The sequence below is a fragment of the Centropristis striata genome, chromosome 9, assembly GCF_030273125.1.
Source record: "Centropristis striata isolate RG_2023a ecotype Rhode Island chromosome 9, C.striata_1.0, whole genome shotgun sequence".
NCBI classification, from domain to species: Eukaryota; Metazoa; Chordata; class Actinopteri; order Perciformes; family Serranidae; genus Centropristis; species Centropristis striata.
Window position 1 is genome coordinate 12,460,721 of NC_081525.1, and position 23,697 is coordinate 12,484,417.

At 37.8% G+C, this 23,697-nt stretch overlaps 1 protein-coding gene across 1 annotated transcript in view; it reads left to right on the plus strand.

Annotated features, from left to right (window-relative positions):
• nlgn1 (neuroligin 1) overlaps nt 1-23,697 on the plus strand; it is a 453,450-nt gene that overhangs the window by 421,223 nt on the left and 8,530 nt on the right. Inside the window, exons 5-8 of the mRNA XM_059340847.1 lie at nt 11,327-11,539; nt 15,170-15,436; nt 16,601-16,962; nt 21,644-21,804. Of these exons, the coding sequence (XP_059196830.1) occupies nt 11,327-11,539; nt 15,170-15,436; nt 16,601-16,962; nt 21,644-21,804 (1,003 nt within the window). The remainder of the gene's footprint in view (nt 1-11,326; nt 11,540-15,169; nt 15,437-16,600; nt 16,963-21,643; nt 21,805-23,697) is intronic.

Consider the following 23,697-nt stretch of genomic DNA (forward strand, 5'->3'; position numbering starts at 1 on the left):
TCTAAATAAAGGTTGAATGAGTGAATATCCTGTAGCTCTGTATTCATTATTTCCAGTGAGAAATGCTTTGTGCCTCATCAGCATATTCCCCAGCTGGTTGCCCTCGGCGTGCAGTTGTCTTCAGGGTTGTTGTATGGAGGGAGCAGATATAGATGGAGCGCTGCTGAGGCACTGTAAATATTTGGAGCTGCTGTTGCACCATTTGTTTAAAGCAGATAACCACAGACTGTAGGGCAGGGGAGAGGAAGAGGAATATATGCAGATAGTGAGGTTATTGTGTCAGTGTAGAATCTTACAATAAACAACACGTATGATCAAGTTACTCATAACTGATCAATATTTCAAACATACATATTTAACGTACTAAGCCTGTGACAACGGACTTTATAGAGCTTTATAGTGAGTTTCAGCTCATTGTTGTTTTTTTATATTAATTAAAACAAAACACAACATAAATCAGCAATAGACAAACACAGTATATAAGAAAAGAAAAAGAACAAAATCACAAAACCAACCTAAATAAATAAATAAAACAACAATAATAAATAAGAACTTTAACACATTAAATAACATTAAAACTAAACTAGACACAAACATCAATTACCACATAAAACATACAGTATATCAGTAAACTTAATAACCGAAGAGAAAATAATAAAGGGTTAAGTTAAATGCCAGCCTTCCACTTCAATAAACCTTTCCCACCTTTCCAAACATCGTCCAACATCACCGTTCAGTTTCAGCTCATTGTTTAGCCTTGACTCTTTTGGTTCAATCACATGGCTCTTGTAGAGTCATTTTCAGCCACAGAACAAGGCTGTTTTCAGCAAAGCTATAAAAACCCACTGTACACTCCCTTCTCAGCACAAAACACGAGACACACACACAAGCAGCAACTATAGCAGCTATTTCCCTCAGGAGTTGGTGGAGACCAAAAAACGAGCTAAAACCTACAATCTACAATCTACAATGTCATTTAGCAGACGCTTTTATCCAAAGAGACGTACATTTGAGAGATCATACAACACAAGCAAGGATGAAGTCAAGAAACAATACAAGAATAAGCAAGAATAAGTGGCATTTATTACGTTGAGTCCTGTTAGGATGTAAGTGCTTTAAGGACGTAAGTGTTTTTGGGATGCAAGTGCAGGGTTTTTTGGTTGTTGTTGTTTTTTGTCTCTGTGCTGTGTGTTGATTATGTGTGTTGGTGATCAGTAAAGAGCTGGGTCTTCAGCCTCTTTTTGAAAATTGAGATGTAGAGCCTTTCAGTGGTGGAGGAGCCTGACGTATTTCACTTGAAGAGCGTAGTGGGCGGGAGGGTTTGTGGACCTGAAGAAGGGAGGTCAGATATGTAGGAGCTGTTCCCGTTGCTGTCTTGTAAGCAAGAGACAAGGCTTTGAGTTTGATGTGGGCTGCGACTGGGAGCCAGTGCAGAGAGATGATTAGTGGCGCTGGATCTGGATCTTCGTTCTGGATCATCTGCAGAGGTTTGGTGGTGCATGCAGGGAGACCTGCCAGTAGAGAGTTGCAGTAGTCTAAGCAAGATGTCACAAGGTCCTGAACCAGGAGTTGTGTGGATTGTTCGGTCAGGTAGCGTCTAAAACTATGTTAATATTGGACCTATATTCATCAACTATGACTTCATGAATCATAATATTGCTATGTGACTACTTAATGTGTAAAACTGCAATTGTTGTTTGCCATATCAACTTAAAATTCGATAATATATCAATGTTTACAACTTATTGCTATAACAATCAGAAAGCTCAAGATCGGAATTCTGTACATGATTGCCTCCCTCTCCATGTATAAGAAATGCAAAGAGTCTGGATTGCCTTGGGCGTACAGGGGGCAGAGCCAGGCGCCGTTCATTGGAAAAGAGCAACAGTAGTGAGGTAGCATATGCCTGAATCAGGGCGTTCAGGTAGGTAGGTGCAGCACCGGAGACAACTTTGTAGGCCAGCATTAGAGATTTGAATTTGATGCGGGCTGCAACAGGTAGCCAGTGGAGCTCAATGAGCAGCGGTGTGACATGTGACCTTTTTTGGCTGGTTGTAGACCAGGCGCGCCGCCGCGTTCAGGATCATCTGAAGCGGTTTTATTGTGCAGTCTGGCAGGCCTGTCAGGAGGGCGTTACAGTAGTCAAGTTTTGAGATGAGGACAGCTTGTGTCAAGAGTTGAGTGGCATGTTGAGTTACATAAGGTCTGATTTTTCTGATGTTGTAAAGTGCAAAGTGGCATGACCGGGTGTAAGAGGTGAGTTGGTCATCAATCATCACACCTAAGTTTCTCACCACCCTGGTGGGGGCAAGACACAGGGAGTCAATTTTGATGTTGATGTCGTGCTGTATTGTAGGTTTAGCAGGGAGAACCAGCAGGTCAGTTTTTGAAAGGTTCAGCTGGAGGTGATGTGCCTTCATCCAAGTGGCTATGTTAGAGGGACAGTCAGAGACCCGTGCAGAGACCGATGGGTCATCAGGAGGAAATGACAGATAGAGCTGAGTGTCATCTGCATAGCAGTGGTAGGAAAAGCCAGGTGAGTGGATAACCTGACCCAGAGAGGTGGTGTAGGTGTTTTTTTCTGCCTTTGTGCTGTTTGACAAGATGCTCCAACCTTAGAAGAGTAAAACTATCTGGGACACATGGAAGGAATTACATGTTTACAAACTTTCATTTTACTCATGGGGAAATATGTAGGCGTAATTTAATCATATTTTACAAACTGGATTTTAAGTCTATTGGCAGTTAAACACTGCCACCAAGGGTGTTGATCTACAGGGACTGAAACAGGAAACATATCCATTCTTTTCAGTCATTAAGTCTTTCTTTCACTCTCTGTTTTTGTCTCTTTCTTTTGTTTCCCCTTCCTCTACTGCTTTGTCTCCTCCAGCCTTGGTGTAATGCTACATTGTTAAAAACTTCCCCATTCCTTTTGGTTTTCTGAATTTGCTTTTGATTTCAACTCACTGTAATAAGTCACATCTGCTGCTACAGTTTACCTGCCTCATCCCCTCCCCGCCCCCTTCCTTTCTCCTCTGCTGTTCTTTCTTATTCCATCTGTCTTGACATGAAGAGTCAAAAGGACAGATAGTGAAAGAGAGAGAGAGAACAGAGAGAGGATTATGGTATACAGACCATGACTGTGAAAAATAGATGTGTGCTGAAAAAGAAGTGTAAAAGAAAAAAATCCCATCTTTCTTTTCGTCTAGAGTTCTCTCTCTGGTTCGACAGAGATAGTGGGGATAAAAGCTGGATTCCTGGATCAGGGTTCACCTTAATATTGTCATCCCGTGGAGCTTAGCGGCCGAGCTGCCGTATCGCAGTCTCAGTGATCACGGACGGTGGCTTTTAGCCAAACCTTAGCCAGAGACATGTATGATCTATCCGACGCAGGGGAGGAAAATGGAGCGTGTCTGGCCGCGTAGGAGCTGAAAGGCTGATAAAACTCTACATTCACAGCACGATGCCAAAGACGGAGGCATTAGGAGCTCACTGTGAATGCTATGCAGCACTGTGGAAACTGAAGTGGCATGCTGAGATATCTCATTCTTAGTTTGATCCTACGGAAGCTGATAGTCAAGTTTTTTATCAGTTTCAATTATTGGAATTTTTGAAAAAAAAAAAAATGTTTTTTTTATTCATTTTTTAAAATTATACTAAAAACACACAAAAACACAAAAAATATCCCAAAATCACACCAAAAAACAGTAAACCCAAAAGATTCCATTAAAAATGTTGAAACACACACTGCAAAATTTGAAAAATCTAAGTAAAAGTAAAAGTAAAATGATGTTACACTTGGTTGAGGTGATTTTTACTTTTTACTCTTGCTGCTTCGTTTTTACGTTGTGACGTCATGAAGGAGTCGTGCTCCGGTGCTTTCGTGGACTCCAGAGGGTTCACATTTAAATGGAATATTTACATTAAATACATTTTCAATATTTTTGTGGATCTCTTCCCAGTAAGGTCTTATTGCTTTGCAGTCCCAAAAAATATGGAAGTGGTTGGCACCATTAGACCCACAAAGTCTTGGTACCGTTTCTGAATGGTTGTGATAAAAATAATCTGTTTTTATTTTGTTTTATTTTGTTAGTTTTTATTACTGTTAATTCCAGTCAGTAGTACACAATATAAGGATCAGGATCCTCAGTAAGCCACAAGATAAATCTGAATGGTGACAAAGTGGTCGGAAAGCACACACAAAAATAAATACAATAAATTAAAATATGATGGGGGTTTTTCTCGTGGCATTGTGGCCAGATTTTTCTGTCCAATACATAATTCTGTCAGGGCTCACAGGCTGAATGAGAGATAGTGCCTGATGTTTTAACTTTATAAACTCATTTTAAAATGCTCTACAAATTAAGTTTTTCTTTTCCATTTATAATATAATTTATAAAATGAAGTAGAGGGTAATGAAGTGTAATTAACAATGCAACTTAATTGCCTTGCCCCAATATTAATATCACAAAATCGTCTTCTCATTCCAGTTCAAAATATTCAACCAATTTATTTTTTAATTACAATGTGAAAAAATGAAGAATATGGTCCATCTATGAGTTTTCACTGAATAAAAAAGAGTGTGTCTACATAAATACATTTTCAACAAAACAGCAAACTACATATTACTTTAGTGCAGAGGTGGGACTAAGTCATTGTTTTGCAAATCACAAGTAAGTCTCAAGTCAAGATCGACAAGTCTCAAGTCAAGTCCCAAGTCCTACAGTTTGAGTTTTGAGTATTTTTGAGTTCTTTTAACAACAGAGTAATAATATTCATATGGATCATGTATGCTTTTAAAATCTGTATTTATTTATTTATTTAAATGTCCTAGTTTTTATACCCAAATGAAACTATTTTTGGTATCATTTTTTGACGCCGTTTTTTGACGGTTCTTCTTCATTGGTTGTCCTGCAATTTGATTGGATGGATGCTGTCGGATCAAAATAACAAGGATGGAATTTGATTGGATGTTGTGCCGACATCACACGTCAGACACACAGACAGACACACACAAACGCACACATTTACACAAAGAGAGATAGAGCGGTCCTTAGTAACAGACTTTTTAATCTTTGGGTTTTGGGGAAAGTATCAAGTCTTTTCAAATCAAAAGGCTCAAGTCCAAGTGAAGTCACAAGTAAGGTTATAATAGTTTGAGATTTTTCATTCGTCTTAGTTTTAATTTCGTTGTGAATTTTTGCTTACAAGTTCAGTTCGTTTGAGAGTGAGTTTGCTAGTTTTACTTAAGTTTTTATTAGATTAAATGAAAAAATGTGATTTTTAATATCATTGGCAAATTGAAGACATGCACACTTTGGATTACCATAATAACTGAGCGGTTTACGCTATGGGAATTTTCATATTTCCAATGTTATCTAAAAGCTGAGAAGTTGCTCTTTACAGCCAATATGTTGTCATTGCGATAATTATCCTCTCCCGGAAGCCCAACAAGCAGGAATACTCACACTCAGCTGGGGAGAAATACAAACACTGGATTATGTATGAAAAAAGTTGACAAAGGAAATTTTTACTATAATTTTAGTTAGTTTTGTAACCACACAATACAATTTCAGTTAGTTTTAGCTTTTATTTTTTATTTCAGTTGACACATGTTTTTATCAATTCTAGTTTTCGTTATTTCGTTAGTTTTCGTTAACAATAATAACCTTGTTCACAAGTCACAAGTTAATAGTCCAAGTCTCCTTTGCTCTCTTTACATTTGTCAAGTCGAGTCAAAAGTCATCAAATTCGTGACTCGAATCTGACTCAAGTCCAAGTCATGTGACCTCTGCTTTAGTGTCACGCTAATGCTTATGCTAAAGCTAATGGATCTTTGCATTCATTAGCTTGTATTGTGTCATCATACTTGCTGACACCGATTATTATTATCATAACTATGAACCGATGGAAGTACAGCATGTCTGTGTACCAATATGAACATTTAAAATGACATATCTGTGTATCAGAGGTTGAAGTAAAGTGCTTCACATGAAAGTGATGTTAGTCTGAGTGTCAGCAGTAGCTGGACGGCTCCATGCATGTAGGCACTATCTTATCATCCAGGGCAGCTTTACTACCACGTCTACTCTGTTAAGAACCGAGTGTCAGCAAATCTGTAAATCATCTATTCTACACTGCTGCATTACCAAAGCTAACGGAGCAGTACCCATGAACTGTGAGTGCAAATGGGTTCAAAACCGCAGCTTCTCTTTAGTCCGAGCTATTCCTAACTGCAGCCAACATGCATTTGCTTCCTCATGAGGACTAAACGTCCAGGCAAGAATATAAAGAAGAAGGAAATCCTCCCCATTGTGTTTGTACAGTATCTTATTAACTTGTTGGTTTAGCAGGTTGAGTGTTCAAATCAGAATTAAAATTAGACTCGCATTAGAATAAAGGGTCAAAGAGCGTTGTGAGAGAAATAATCAGTGTTAGGTCTTCAGATATAGCAAATCAAACTTGCTTGTGCTTTGTTGTCAGTGTGTGTGTGTGTTTGTGTGTGTGTGTGTGTGTGTGTGTGTGTGTGAGCCCTGCCCTGCTGCCCCGCCACTGTTGGCGAACTAATCATTCTTCCTGCCTTGCTCTTTGTGATTGCCAGCCCATCCCTGCACTGCAGCTAAATTGAATCAATTAAAATCTTTCTTGTAGATGGCTGCTGTTGCTTCCACAAGATTAGGCTTTGATCAAGAAACACACAAATAAATAAATAAGCCAGTGGAAAGGGAATAGAAAAGGAATGAACTCAATTAAACAGTCAGGCGAGGGACGTGCCTGACTGTGGGTGTCAGTGAGATGTTGTTGTGTGTGTGTGTGTGTGTGTGTCTGTGTCTGTGTGAGTATTGATGCAAATGTACTGTATTAGTTTGTGAGTGAGTCTACACAAACTCTGTGAAGTTGTGCATGTGAAGCACGTGTGTCAGAGGGAGAGAATGCTAATGGACAGCATATACTGTGTGTGTGTGTGTGTGTGTTCCTGTACTTCATACATAGTGAGGACCAGATCACGTTTTTAACCAACATAGTGAGGACATTTTTGCAAAGTGAGGACATTTCGGCCGGTCCTCACTTCTTTAAAGGATTTTTTGAGATTTCAGACTTTGTTTTAAGGGTTAAAGCTTACATGATAATGATAATTAACTGAAACTGTATTGTGTGGTTACAAAACTAATTAAATTATAATAATAATGAAGATGGATCAGGCAAAGGAAATAGTGTGTGTGTGTGTGTGTGTGTGTGCGTGTGTTATCTATATTGATTTGGCATACGTTTTATAAGACACATTATTAAATTACTTTATATTACCCATCAATTAAAAATACATTACAGCAGTTATACTTTACATTAAGTACCATTTAGAGGACTCTGTATAATGTTATTGAACACAATTATATATACATTATGTTTACTATAATTACAATCCCGTATGCTGTCATGCATTTATAAAGAAAATCTCATAACAATCACATGAATCAGTAGGATTGTGTAACATGCAATAAAAATGCTTTCCGAGTGACCAATCTGTGCAGAATTGGTTATGCATATATTCATAGTCACACATCGCACATATATTCACAAAGCAGTGATGACATCATTCCTTTCTGCAGCCTATTATAGGAGCATGTTCTCCATAAGAGATTTTACTGCAGGTGTCTATACATGTGGTCTGAATGCTTCCCTGTGGAGCTGAACTGCAGTGTTGACTGACACTGGGGTTCACTTTTGAGCGGTCCATTTAGACGGCAGCAATGGTGGGAATAAGAACATGAAACGAAATATGAAAGTGCTGATGGTGGAGGGTTCATGGGTGGGGATGGTGCTTGGTGCTTGGGTGTGTGTGTGTGTGTGTGTGTGTGTGTATGTAGGGTGGGGGGGGGTACTCCCTGGATGCCTGTAGCAAGTAATGGAGCTTTTAGCATGGAAATCAGGGGGACAGGGAGGTGGTGGAGGTGGTGGTGGGGAGGGGCCGTTGGATATTAAATTGCTCTAAAAGACCAGAGTTCCCCTGTGGGTAGACTTGAGGTGCCTTGTCTCGTTAGAACATTCATATCTCACAAGCTCTTTGGATCTTTATGCAAGTGCATTGAACAGGAGTACCTGAGAGGATTAATTGGACCGGGAAAAATACATGGACCGAAAAAAAACAAAAAAAACAATAGCTACTCAATAAAATTGAGGCAACAGATTGCACGCAATATTATTAATTAAATCTAACTACATTACAAGTTGAGTTAATAACTTAACAGGAAGTGCCTGTCAATTAAAAACGGACTAATTCTATTGTGTTGGATTCATTCAAAATTCTCTTGATTTAGAATTACATACACATAAAGATTATATTTAATGTGATCAAAATAAGTAGATTCTATCTCAAACATTTTCATATTAAAGTTACTTAAACAACTGCCTCAAAATCAAGGACGTATTTATATTTAATACATTTTATCAAATATATTAAGTAAAATGAAATGACTACAGAATCATTTATTACAGTGTAGGTTGGTGTACGGAGGTGGGGGTGGAGTCAAACTCATGCATGAACACTGTAAAAAAAAAATCTGTTTATTTTACAGTAAAATACTGGCAGCTGTGGTTGCCAGAACTTCACCGTAAAAAATACAGTGAGCTTAAGTAAATGTAGATATCAGCAAAAACTGTAAGTTATACTGAATTACTTTTAGGATAATTGAATAATCCCATTGCTTTTAGGATAACTGTGTGATCATGGTATTTCTCCATTAATTTTACATGAAAATTGTATATTTTTTACAGCAAAACTGTGTTTTTTCTACAGTTTATGACTGTAGAATTGAAAGTTTTATGCTAATATTTGATTTACGGCTATTAAAACTATCGGGTGATATCCAATGTTTCATTTCATAACCTATTTCTGATGCAATTTGACAGTGTTTTACTGTAATTTCTATATGCACTTTTTACAGTGTAGGCTGTGATAAATGCACACATTATGCCACGACAAAAAATAAGCAAGATTTCTAGAGCAGGGGCACATGCACACAGACACAAGTTAAGGTAAGAAAATACGATAATACCAGTCCACAGAACATAAATAATGATTGAAATATATAAAAGAGGGATGAGGCATCTTGTCAATGATGGGCCTAATGCAACACTCAACTTTATACTATATAATTTAGGTTTTTTTCAGTCATTTTGTGTCTTTTTTGGTCATTTTGTGTCTTTTTTAGTCATTTTGTGTCTTTTTTTGGTCATTTTGTGTCTTTTTTTAAGTAATTTAGTTTTTTTTCTCTCATTTTGTCTCTTTTTTTTAGTAATTTAGTGTCTTTTTTTGGTCATTTTGATTCTTCAGGAGAAATCTACTTTATCATATTCTATCCATCCTTGGTGATATGATAATGTGTGATGTTTTGATACCTATCTTATCATGATATAAAAAGACCTTACATCTTTACTGATTATTAATTTTGACTCCAACATGTTTTTGGCTCTGAAAATAGACTTTTTCATTTTCTTAACTAAACTATTTCTCCTTCAGTACATTCATAGAATTCTTTATTTCTTTGCTTTGAGAGAACAAATTCATTTCACTCTGAAGACACAGAGAGCTGTTATGATGACACAGGACTTGATCTCCTCATCATCTTACTTTAAGTTCTATTTGAGGCTGGATCATAGATTTAGATATGTCTCTCTCCAAAATGAGCCTGTCTGTGTTATATTTAGCGTATCCAGACTTTAAGTGGCTCTACAGGGCAATAACTCTTGTTTTATTGCAGCAAATTATCAGACAGCCAGGCTTGTTGGTTTTCCTCGTACAAGGGAGAAATATGCCTCGTTATCTGCTGGCAGTTATGCTCGGATGGTCCAAAAGTAGATTTTGTTTATTTTATTTTAATCATGGAGATCAAAAAGAAAGAGTGAAATAAAAGAAAATAAATATTTTGTGATCCCGGTGGGGGGCTTATGAGGAGTAATTCCCTGCAAAGTTATAAAATAGTTGAGAAAAATGATAATTATTACTTCACTCGTGTTTTTCTTCTCTATCTGATCATCCTTTTGGCCTTGTTATGGCAATGTGAAGCAAAATCAATAACTTGTGGAATAAATAATTACAGGAAACTACCACAGTAACAACAGAGAACAATGTTAACTGTATATCTTTTATTTGACATGACTACATACATCATATCAACTCTTTTCTTCTTTGCTGTCCTTCTGCACTCTTCATCTCTTGTCTTTCTCTGAGGTTAAACTGCAACTGTAACTGATCATCCTAATCGATTAAAAAAAATGGGTTACACTTTACAATAACCAGCTAAATAATGTTTATAGATGGTTTATAAACAAATTTTTAACCATTTTCAAAGTGCTATACATATTTAATCGGTAAATGTTTTCAACCAATTTCTTAAAGGTATATGTATCATTGCAAAATCATTAACATCCTTAATATGGTGTAAAAAATGTTATGAGTGCAGTTTTAAAGATTTGAACTATTCCTTGATTTAAGCGTCTATTACAGTGATATTCAAGTTTTAATTTCACAACCTATTTCCGATGCAATTTGACAGTGTTTTTAGAGATATACCTTATTTACAATGTACAAGTACCTCAAAATTGTACTTTACTTGAGTAAATGCCCTTAATAACATTCCACCACTGCTGAAAAGCATACAAGATCCTGAATGGATACAGTTTTTAAAAAAAGGAATATTTCTACCCATTAACCCTCTGGGGTCTGAGCCTATTTGCCCTTTATACACCACATAATATTTACTATACTCATGTTTGGTATTTGGTATTTTCTCAGCACAACTTCAACATAATCTGACTATTATTTTTCACTTTAACCCACCCCCTTTATTAACATATTGAGCCCAAAAATACACAAAAATCATGAAATCTGAAATAAAATTATACTATTTATGACATTAAAAACACAAATATGCTCAATTAACTGTTTCAGACCCGAAAAATGTAAACACAGGTTGCAAATATGAACATATAAAGGTAAAATTCAAATATAATTAAACTATACTAAAAAAATTACCATAAAACATGTTTATTTATAGGAACAGTGTTACATGATTAGACCCCGTTTTTTCTATTTTTACAAAATTCCACGCCAGCCTCGTCCCATCTTATTTTTACACTTGAATAAATATTTTTGTACTATCAAATTAAAACAATCATATCTTGTTACGGCGCTTTGGAAAAAAGACTCATTATCTGATCATAGACCCCAGAGGATTAATAGTATTTATACAGTCAGTTGTTGCTGCTGAACTCTTCTGCTAGAATAAGACTAACATGTCCTCCATTCTTTGTGCTCTCTCTCGTGCAGGGTTTCTGAGTACAGGTGACCAGGCAGCCAAAGGGAATTACGGTCTGCTGGACCAGATCCAGGCTCTGCGTTGGACCAGTGAGAACATTGCAGCCTTCGGCGGCGACCCGTTACGTATCACTGTGTTTGGCTCTGGCGCTGGAGCTTCCTGTGTCAACCTGCTCACGCTGTCTCACTACTCAGAGGGCAACCGCTGGAGCAACTCCACCAAAGGTAAAAATCACAAGTCACCGGGGAATTCACGCGGGATCTTCATGTATATTTCAGTCTGCATGCAGGTACTGTATGTGCACCGCAGTAGTGTGTGACCATGTGAGGGAAAGTCAACACTGTTTACTTTAGTCTTGCACATGCATTGCTTTGTTTTTAATGCATTTGCAATGCATTTAATTAAGCATTTGTTTATTGCAAGCATTTTTTTGGTGATATATATGTTTTTGTGTCTTGTTAGAGTTTAAACGTTGCAGTTTGGACCCGTCAGATAACCTAAAATAACTGTAACTAGAATAAAAAATAACTAAAAAAGTCTGCAGTATGCATGCAAGTACTTTATGTGCACCACAGTAGTGTGTGACCATGTGAGGGCTTGGTGCAGAGGAAAGTCAACACAGTTTACTTTAGTCTTGCACATGCATTGCTTTGTTTTTAATGATTTTTTAAGCATTTGTTTACTGCAATCATTTTTTTGGTGACATGTATGTTTGTGTCTTGTTAGAGTTTAAATGTTGCAGTTTGCACCCGTCACATAACCTAAAATAACTGTAACTAGAATAAAAAATAACTAAAAAAGTCTGCAGTCTGCATGCAAGTACTTTATGTGCACCGCAGTAGTGTGTGACCATGTGAGGGTTTGGTGCAGAAGAAAGTCAACACTGTTTACTTTAGTCTTGCACATGCACTTTGTTTTAAATGCATTTTTTAAGCATTTGTTTATTGCAAGCATTTTTTGGTGACATATATGTTTCTGTGTCTTGTTAGAGTTTAAACGTTGCAGTTTGCACCCGTCAAAGGACTCAAAATAACTGTAACTAGAATAAAAAATAACTGTAAAAAAAGTCTGCAGTCTGCATGCAGGTACTGTATGTGCACCGCAGTAGTGTGTGACCATGTGAGGTCTTGGTGCAGAGGAAAGTCAACACTGTTTACTTTTTAATGCATTTTTTAAGCATTTGTTTATTGCAAGCATTTTGGTGACATATATCTTTCTGTGTCTTGTTAGAGTTCAAACACAGAAAAAAATTATCCACCAGGGAGTTTCGAAATGAAATATATGTAATGCAAACTAATCATTAGACCCAATAAAACATTAAATAATAAAGTACAAAACAGCATTACGGGGTCATCCGAACATGTTTCTGTGTCTTGTTAGAGTTTAAACGTTGCAGTTTGCACCCGTCAGTTAACCTGAAATAACTGTAACTAGAATAAAAAATAACTAAAAAAGTCTGCAGTCTGCATGCAGGTACTGTATGTGCACCGCAGTAGTGTGTGACCATGTGAAGGTTTGGTGCAGAGGAAAGTCAACACAGTTTACTTTGCGCTTTGTGCATGCACTTTGTTTTTAATGCATTTTTTTTTTAATGCATTGCAAGCATTTTTTGGTGACATATGTTTCTGTGTCTTTTTTTTTTTTAAACATTTTTTATTTTTATTTTGTGAGAGCATTATAATACAGTGCTTACTTTCAGACAATATACAATAGTATTTCTACCATTACGATCAAGGTTTTTTTGTTTACAAAACAAGAAACAAGATACAGAAAGTTAAGTGTATTACATTTGAGAATTTTCAACAAACTGGGAAAGGTAGGCATATGTAAAAGAGCAAATAGAAAAAAAAAATGATCCACTAGGGAGTTTTGAAATGAAATATAAGTAATGCAAACTAATCATTAGACCCAATAAAACATTAAATAATAAAACAAAAAAAGCATTACAGGGTCATCCATACATGTTTCTGTGTCTTGGTAGAGTTTAAACATTGCAGTTTGGACCCGTCAAATGAGAGAATTTTCTAGTTATTGACAAAACAATTCTTGATTGAATTTAATTTTGTGGACACAAAATGCAGTTAAACAGTTAAATCGCAATATATTGTCACCGTGTCGCATATGCTTAAAATCGCAGTAATATCGTAATGTGACTCAAATATCGGGGAAAAAAATCGTGGGCCTCTAGGGATTCACACCTCTAATTTATAGATGTTTAAAACTGTAACCATAGTGGAGTCATAATATGTAGAGCTTCCAAGCGCATTAAAAAATAACACCAAATAGTTCCTGCCCAGCATCCACACAGCATGGCCCAGTCAGGAATGAGAAGAGGCTGGAGGCCCTCGTCTGGCTCTGCAGCTTTGTATAAAAAAAAATTAGATTTGTTTCTTGTGTCTTCTTCACTATCACATATTTCTCTGAACAGACATTCTGGACTGGGCTGATAGAATGACAGACCCACATGATAAGAGTTTGCGGGAAAATCTGATCGTAAAAGTGTAAAAAACAGACATTGGGAAACAGCCTGATCCTTTGTTGTTATTATCTGATTGACTTGAGTTTGCATGAATATAAGACATTTAATGTATAATTTGGATCAAAAGTCAAAAGTATCCAAGTTTTTATTTAGTCTGGTTCTTTTATTATTAAAAAGGAACTGCAACTGTCAAAAGTAAATAGAGATGAAAAATAGAGAAATGCAAAAGTGTGTTTGCCACATTTTCTGTAGAGAATTAATTTAGATTTTTTTCAAAAACAGATGTTATGAGCCTCTGCATTTGACAAATAGAATATACTGTTTGTTAATATAATGTCATAATGACAGGGTTTGTCAAAAGCGGCTGCGGTAGCAGCATTCTAAAGATAGCACACACGTCATTATGGTAAATGGTAAATGGAGTGCACTTACATAGCGCTTATATCCGGAGCGCTTTACACTACACACTACGCTCATTCACCCATTCACACACACATTCATACTGGTGTTAGAGGCTACCAGGGCACACTGGTGCCACCTGCCACCATTGGATTCATTCACGCATTCATTAATGCAGCATCGGGAGCAATTTGGGGTTCAGTATCTTGCTCAAGGATACTTCGAGTAGCTGCCATGGTCAGGGATTGAACCACCAACCTTCCGATCAGAGGACGACCACTCTACCAACTGAGTTCACAGTTGTAAAAAAGGCTGCAGTTGTGAATTTATGCTATGAAACCACTGACCTAGGTTTAAGGCAAAACACTTCCTGGTTAGGCTTTTTAATAGACACATTAAACAGTAAATAAAAGTATGTAAATGTAGGGTGACATAAGCCACTTATTGTAAGTTGCAAATTATGTAAAAAATAATCTACCTTTGTTTTCTTTTAAGATATTTTGGGGCATTTTTTTAGCTTTATTGACAGTAGAGATATTTAGAGTGAAAGGGGGAGACAGAGGGGAAGACATGCAGGAAAGGGCTCCGAGCCGGACTCGAACCGGGGTCACCCGCTTAAGAGGACTGGGCCTCTGTGGTGTGCGCTCTAGGTGTGCCACCGGGAACATTTACCACACCAACACACCCGGTGGAAACTGCACCGCAAGCTGCAATACATACATACTTGTCGTAATGGGTGGTACTGACTCACGACCTCTTCTACCGTTTAGGTTGGAGAACTTGTTAAATACCACCAGCCTTACATTTTACCAGCAGACTTTCAGGAGCAGATGATAGCTGTTATTGATAAACCTTATTTATACTTTCAGGCAGGACAAATATTTCCGACTTTGTCCCTTGAGAGGGAGTTATTTTTGGTCAGTTCCAGAATCACAACTTGTTTTCTATGTTTCCTCCTCTGCTTTTTTGTTCCCAGGACTTTTCCAGAGAGCCATCGCCCAGAGTGGCACCGCTCTGTCCAGCTGGGCTGTCAGTTTCCAGCCGGCCAAGTATGCCCGGATGCTGGCCCGTAAGGTCGGCTGTAACCTGGAGGACACTGTGGAGCTTGTGAGTTGCCTTCAGAGGAAACATTACAAGGAGCTGGTGGATCAAGACATCCAGCCAGCCCGCTATCACATCGCCTTCGGACCTGTTATTGATGGAGATGTTATACCTGATGACCCTCAGATACTCATGGAGCAAGGTATCACTTTACTTTGCTTAAAGACAGCATTTCCAGCAATGTTCTTTCTAATGAAGGGACAACGAAGCTTCATGAACCATTTGCTTTATTTTTTGACCCCACTAGTTGGCGGTCTTGGCTTAAAAAAAAGGCTCTAGAAATGGTAATTGAGTGTGTTTTCAGCATAGACTGTAAATGAATAATGGACGTAGTCACCGTGACGTCACCTATTGGTTTGTGGCCCATTTGAAGCATCGAGTTCAGCGTTACACTCGTCACCATCTTGCGTCGCCATCTTGTTTCCGATACGGGGAGCAGACCATATCTGGACTGTGGAGGAGGAGAGGGATGTGATCACTGACTACACGCCTCTCTACACCTCAACCTGACTGAGAGAAGTCGCTGCTAATTCACGTTAGCATTAACTGGAGCATTAACTGGGATGTTAGTTTTGGCTAGCAAAAAACAAAAACAAAATGTATGTTACTTACCTCAGAAAACTGAACAATGACTCCTTTTGAGTGTCTGTTACTCCAACCAAATACTGAACAAGACATTTTTAAGTCATTAAGTGAAAATACAGTGAAAGTGTCAAAGTTATGAGACCAAATCAGTAAATGTCCTATTTTCTATGTATATAACGTTATAAATAACTTTATCGACACGTTGCCGTGAATACGCATTGTTCTGCTTCTCTCCTGATGAAGGCTCGCCTTGTTAGTGACCTGTCAATCAAAGGTAGCCATGCCCCAAATCATACAATTCTTTATCTTCTATTTTCTTCTAAATGATGCCATTATTGGAACTATTGACATCAAATTGTCTTGAAGATTACTTTTTACTAGCAATTGAGACTATAGTGTTGTCCTGAAAACATTTTCTGAGGTAATAAATCAAGTGAGAAGTTTTCAAATTTTGCACTGAAATGATTGGGCAGATTTTTTTTGCAGCCAAACTAAGCGCACCCTGCTGGAATTTTCGGTAGAATGCAGGTTAAGGCACTTCCTGGTTTACCTCCCCGCTCAGACCCGGAGGTTGCCGCCTGGTTTTCAGCCCTTTGTTGAACAAATAGCGCCATCTAGTGGGCTCAGAAAATAAAGAAATTGTTCACGAAGCTTCATTGTCCCTTCATTAGTTCTTACCACATAGAACTCTCTAACACCATTCTGCACCATCTCTTTCAAGGGGAGTTCCTCAACTACGATATCATGCTGGGAGTTAACCAGGGGGAGGGCCTTAAGTTTGTGGAGCTTATCGTGGACAACGAGAATGGCGTCCAGGCTAACGACTTTGACTACGCCGTGTCCAGCTTTGTGGATGACCTTTATGGCTATCCAGAGGGGAAAGACATCCTCCGAGAGACCATCAAGTTCATGTACACAGACTGGGCTGACAGGCACAACCCGGAGACCCGCCGGAAAACTCTACTGGCCCTTTTCACCGATCACCAGTGGGTGGCCCCTGCTGTCGCAACAGCCGACCTGCACTCCAGCTTTGGGTCACCGACATACTTCTACGCCTTCTACCACCACTGTCAGACAGAACAGGTGGGTCTCTGGCTGACTGGGTGATGGCACATCCACTATGTATTTCCAATGATATGATGAAGTTACAAAAAACTGCTGGCTTGTTCTTTGTCTCCCTTTTGCGGAGACAAAATGCTTAAATCCATGATGAAAGATCAAACAGAGATATTATAAACAAGAATGATCAGGTAGATTCGAATAGCAGCCTTGTGCGGGATTTATTGTTGGTATCGAAAACAGATACAGATGCCAAAGGTGACAAACAAATCCAAATGTCAGAACAACACTGAGAGAGACAACACCCTGTGTTTCTCTTTTTATTTTGCAGGTTTGTGCGTCATTATTTCAGTTCAATGTCCTGTAATTTCCTGTTATGTTCCACTTTTGATATCAGAGCACAATTGGGAGGTCAGATTCCTATTCTGATGTTAGCGTATCACCCGGAGCATCCGCTCCAGAAATCCTGGGGGCGCCCCGGTGGCACACCTGGTAGAGCATGTACCATGGAGGCACTGTCCTCGTGAGCGGGCGGCCCGGGTTTGAATCCGACTCGGAGCCCTTTCCCACATGTCACCCCTTTCACTCTGTCACTCTCAATAAAGCCTTGAAAATGGCCAAAACTGAAATCCTACCTTGTGCCAGGTCAAGCAATCATGCATTCATTTCTTATATTAGATATATATTTTCAACGGATTTACACTACAATATACACATGTGCTAAAAAGTTTGGGGTCACCCAGAAATTGTATGTGTTATTTTCCATGAAAACAAACATGTTTTATTCATGAAATGAGTTAAAAAATTAATCGTAAATATAGTAAAGACATTGACAAGGGTACAAGTAATCATTTTAACCCATTTAGGCCTAAAACGCCTGTAAAAAATGCCTGTAAAACATCTGGGCGATTTTAAAATTTAAATTTTTTTCTGAAATTCAACAGAAGTGTCAATGCCTACTATATACTAGATTTTTCAGCCTCTGTAGCAGATAGAAATTAAATTCAACGTATTTGAGAGCTTATACCCGTGGCTTTCATGAGAAGTTGAGTTTATTTGTCCATACCTTCAATTATGTTTCTTAAAAAATCAACATGTTGCATTGCAACACTCCCACATGGATTCTGATGCATTTCATCGGCCAAGAGACCGAAAATAAGTGGAAAAAACTACAAATACTACAAGACGACGTATCCACTTTCCAGGCTTTAATGGTAGAATAACGCAACAGCGCCACCTGTTTTAATGGTAGAAATGCGATAATGCTTTCCCGGCTTAAATGGGTTAACCTGTACAGATCTCAAACTTTACCTCTAGATACTCAACTAGCCTAAAGCCCTTTACATACTCCACAAGAACAGAGACATTTGTTCTTGCTCTTGAGGTGGCAAGAACAAGAAGAAAGTTCTTTCTTGCCAGGACATTTCATACTTCACAAGAAACTCCACTGCAGAACTCCTTGGGGGTTCTTACCGGACCCTCCCACTGCAGCACACGTCTCGTTCAAATTCAAATTTCTGACCAATCAAACAATAGTTCTTGGACACCACACAAGAACAAAGTTCTGCCCAGATGATGTGTCAAGAACAGAGAAATGTGTTCTCTCTCTCAGGGCTGCAAGAACAAAATGACATCATTCTGATCTTGCAGCCCTGAGAGAGAGAACACATTTCTCTGTTCTTGCAGAGCATGTATTAGCCTTAAGGAAGGATCATTTTATTGCTTCTCAAATCAGCACGTAACAGTTTTCAGCTGTGCTAACATAATGCAAAGGTGTTTTAATGATCAATCAGCATTTCAATACTGTAAACGTGGAATAACACAAGGTGTCACTGGAACACAGGAGTAATGGTTAATGACAATATCTAATAGATATTTCATGAGAAAATCAGCCGTTTCCAGCTTTAAGAGTCATTTACCACATTACCAATGTCTAAACCAGGGGTCTCAAACTCAAATAACCTGGGGGCCGCTAGAGGCAGTATCAAAATGACCCAAAAAAAAAGACACAAAATTACAAAAAAAAAGGCACAAAATTACCGAAAAAGACACAAAATTACAAAAAAGGCACAAAATGACCAAAAAAGACACAAAATTACAAAAAGGCACAAAATTACAGAAAAAAAGACACAATATTACAAAAAAAGACACAAAATGACTGAAAAAACACTAAATTACTTAAAAAAGACACAAAATTATGAAGACACAAAATGATCCAAAAAAGACACAAAATGACCAAAAAAGACACAAAATGACAGAAAAAAAGACTAAATTACTTAAAGAAGAAACAAAATGACAAAAAAAAGACACAGAATTACCAAAAAAGACACAAAATTATTTTAAAAAGACACAAAATTACTACAAAAAGACACAAAATTATTTAAAAAAAGACACAAAATTATTGAAAAAAGACACAAAATTACCAAAAAAAGTAATTAAAGGGACCTTCCACACACAACACAGTAAAGTGCCATTCATATAAAACTCACATTAAACTTTCATATCAAGGTGGGGGCCACAAAATATCGTCACAAGGACCGCAATTTAAAAAAATTGTGTCTTTCTTTCAAAAATAAGGACATTTCTGAGTGACCTTTTCAGCGGTAGTGTATGTTTAAAGGCTTGACTGGCATTTGCAGTATTTTTATATGAGTTAAGTCTTATTGTATCAACAATTATACTTGTTCCAGAGGCCATAAAAATAGTTCTATTGTCGTCATTGATGGCATTTTCTTGTTCCAGAGTATGTAGGTGGGATTAAATATTGTACTGTCATCTGTTTAAATAACAAGCTTTCTATGTAGCTGCATCAATGAAGAATAGCAACAGAAAAACTGACAGAAAGTGTGAAATATTGTTGCATCTGTACATAGAATTAACAACTTCTGTTTGTACTTTTTATTTGACAATCATAAAAAAGATTTCAGCTACTGAATCTTTCTTTTCCACCAAAACAGATTTCGATGAACAAGCTAGCTTAATATTTGAACAGAAATGAATGTTTTTGCTTCAATTTATTGCACAAATTTGAACTTAAACTTTTAGCAGTAGGACTGTACAAATGCTATTCCTTTTTAGCAACAGCAAGCACAGATTATGTGCTTGTTGAGTGCATCTCCCAAGACTCTGATCTCAGAACTTCTCACTTCTTTCGACCTGTAGTGTTTTTTCCCCTACACAAGTTGACTCACATTCTGTACATATTTGGAACAAGTTATACTGTAAAGGAAGGCTGGTAAAAACAGTGGAAATATTTAATCAACACTCACATGCATACACACACACACACACACACACACACACACACACACACAGATTCATGAACACGCATACATGCACCACCGCTTATTTTTTCATTATATTATTACCTTTTTTTGTTTTTTTGTTTTGTGTCATTAGTTTGTTGTTTATTTCTTTTCTTAGAGATCCTCATTTGGGGAATACCAGTTTGCCTTGTATACAGTATATGTTTGTCTGTTTACCCTATGTTTTTGTTATTTACTTTGTGAATATATACCTTGAAAAAAAAAGGGGGGGGGGGGGGGGGGGGGTGCAAGGTACAATATTGTAAAGAAAACGAAATGACTCATTATGTTTGTGAAAGTAAAAAGCCTTGCAATAAAGTATTAAAAAAAGTTGACTCACATTCTGGAAGTTGAGTTTGAGGTCAACATGTTATTAATTCATGTGGATGTGTCAAAACAACAGTGTTGACCGTGACATAGACAGTGATGGACAGATTTTGGGTTTCTATTGACGGTTTCTCACATGGTTTTGTAAAAACAAACCAACTGGCACGTCAGGTTACAAACAAGCATATATTTGCATCCATTTGTGTCTTCTCAATAACTTTGTGTGCAAATGCACCGCCTCTGAAATTAGCGTTTTCCTCAGCTTTTCCTCAACATATTTTGAGGATTTGAATGCACTAAAATTAATTATCTATAGTCCGTCGCCATCATTAAAAAGAAGACAGCCTAAAACCGCCTCCACACAAAGTTTGAGAATGATTTCTTTGTGTTACGCTTGAGTAGAAAATCTGCTTCTGATTGTTTTAGAACTCAAAACTTCACTTCTTTGTGAACTGAAGGCAGATTGCCTTACAGTACAAAGACACAGCACGTCTGATTTTATTCCAATTACATTATTGTAAGTGTAGTTTGCAGCCTAAGAAGTGACACATTTTCCAGTTTTGGCTTACTCCTGGTTTTAATTATATAAAAACTACTTTCTGCAGAAGAAGTCTGCTCAGTTTTCGCTTATACACAGCGACGCTGACTAATTATGCAATCCTAAAAGAAAGTTAGGATTGGTAATGATTAAATCCCCACATTTTCTTTGGGCATATTCTTCATTCAAGAGATCACAGTGCGTAACATGTATTTCAGCATTTTTGTTTAAAATCCAGCTCAAAGCAACCCTCCTCTGTCTGTGCCATTCCTTTTTTCCCCATTGTGTCTTTTTCTGCAAGACACTGAATAATGGCCCAGATATGGTTAGCAAAATATTATTAAAACTTATCTCATTTCCTGTTATTTTCCCTCAAAAAGTATTATTTTCCAGCTGCTTTGATATGTCTGTGTGTCTGTGTATGGTCACAATATCCACTGTGTAACAGCAGCAAAAATAATGCCTTTCAGTGTCCTGTATCTGTCACATAAATATAATAATACTGATGTGATTTGATTCATCTGCTGCTCATTAGGTACCACCGTGGGCAGATGCAGCGCATGGAGATGAGATCCCTTATGTGTTTGGTCTGCCGATGATTGGACCAACAGAGCTGTTTCCCTGCAACTTTTCCAAGAATGACGTGATGCTCAGTGCTGTGGTCATGACCTACTGGACAAACTTCGCCAAAACAGGGTAAGATGTTACAGCAAACATGGCTCCTAAAGGCTATAAAACTCACTTTTCTGTGTTCTCCCCATAGACTGGGGCAGTGCTCGCATGGCTCCATCAAATCCTGTTTACTGAATTCAACTGTACTGTGCATGAGAATAAAAGTGCATATTTGCAAATTAAATGCACCAACTATAGATGCAACTCAAACTCACTTTATGCCCATGCTCTAGCTAGTAGGCATGACACATCAGGCGCGTTTCCATTAGGTACTTTTCCCTCCAGTGCAGGGATGGGCACCCTCACTTGAAGTGGCCCTCAGTACAACTACATGCATCTGAACATCAAATCTTAAAAGTGCAGTGTAAAAATGCACAAAATTTCTTCTTGCAATTAATGTTGGTCTGCTGTCCTTACACTTTATACTGTTATATATGCATTTGAGCATGAAATATGTTAAGTTACTGCACTGTAAACATATTTAAAATTGCAGTTTCATCATATCTGGTTTAGTGCACAGTCCAAAATGTGGCCCTGTTGTAGTGTCCATGAAAAATTGTGGCCCCCTCCAGCATTTAAGTTGCCCATCCCTGCTTTAGTGAGCCGCTATGGGTGTGGCTTGGGAGAGAGGATCCGCCCAACTTCATCGGTTAGCGGCTCAGGTTAGCCACTACTAGCTAGTCCAGCTGATTGGATATGGTTGAGGCTGACTGGACGCTAAGGGGTTAACATCTCCTGCCCTAACTGCAGCTGGGACAGACTGCTGCGGGAGGACTTGGCCACTTGAGTGCTTTGGGACGGCACCTGCTACTCATTAAGAAGAGTACACTGTAAAAAAGAGGTGTCTAAAAAACAAGATGAAAACACTACAGTAAATCTGAGGGAAATTATCTTGCTGCATGGACAGATAATTTCACTTGACAAGATTTCTGAAATTAAGATTATTAAATCTAGAAATAAGCATGTTGTACGCTTAAAATAAGAAATTAACTCTTAAAACAAGATAAATAAAGCTACAAGCAGCGATGAACTGGCCCAAGCAGAGTGCACTGGAAAATCTTACCAAGATAAAAAAAAAAAAAAAACTTTTAGAAGATTTAGAAGTGATGCATAATTTATCTTGTTTCAATTTTTAATTGTTTTTTAATTTTTTTTTAATTATTTCTTATTTTAAGCATTCAACATTTTTATTTCTAGATTTAATAATCTTAAATTAAGAAATTCTGTCCATGCAGCAAGATAATTTCCCTCAGATTTAGTGTTTTTATCTTGTTTTTAGACACACCTTTTTTGCAGTGTAGGAATGATTCTCCAAAAGTCTCCAATAACACCAGAAAATGACGCTAGATTTGTCGCTACTCGCTTTTTAAAAAAAAAGAGGGGTCTGAATAGTCGCTAAATATAGAGACAAAGTCGATAAGTTGGCAACACTGCTTGCCGCATCGGTCTGTTGTCACAATGGAACTCTGTTGGTTAGCCGCTACAAAAGTACCTGTATGGGACCGGAGGCAGAGGGGAACTAACTAGTGGGCGGAGCCAAAACACTTTCCAAAAAGTACTCAGTGGAAACACGCCTATAATGAGTATGAGTACTTCTATTGTACTGAAAATAATGACATGATCCAATAATGTCAGTTTTTATATGTCTTTTGTAGTGACATTATAATTTTGTCTGTGGTTTTATAGACAATAGGATACAAGTAAATTATCATCAGGAATGACCGGTCTCTTGCATTGTGCCATATTTTATGGGTGAAAAAACACATCATGAGAACAGTATGACCAGCATTAACTCACAACTTTATGTCAGAAAACCTGAGGGGTGTATCACACAGCCAGTTCAACAGAGGCAGGCTTTCTTGGCATTATGTAGCTCAACAAAGCTTTAACCTAAGTCAGAGTTAACAGGTACCATGG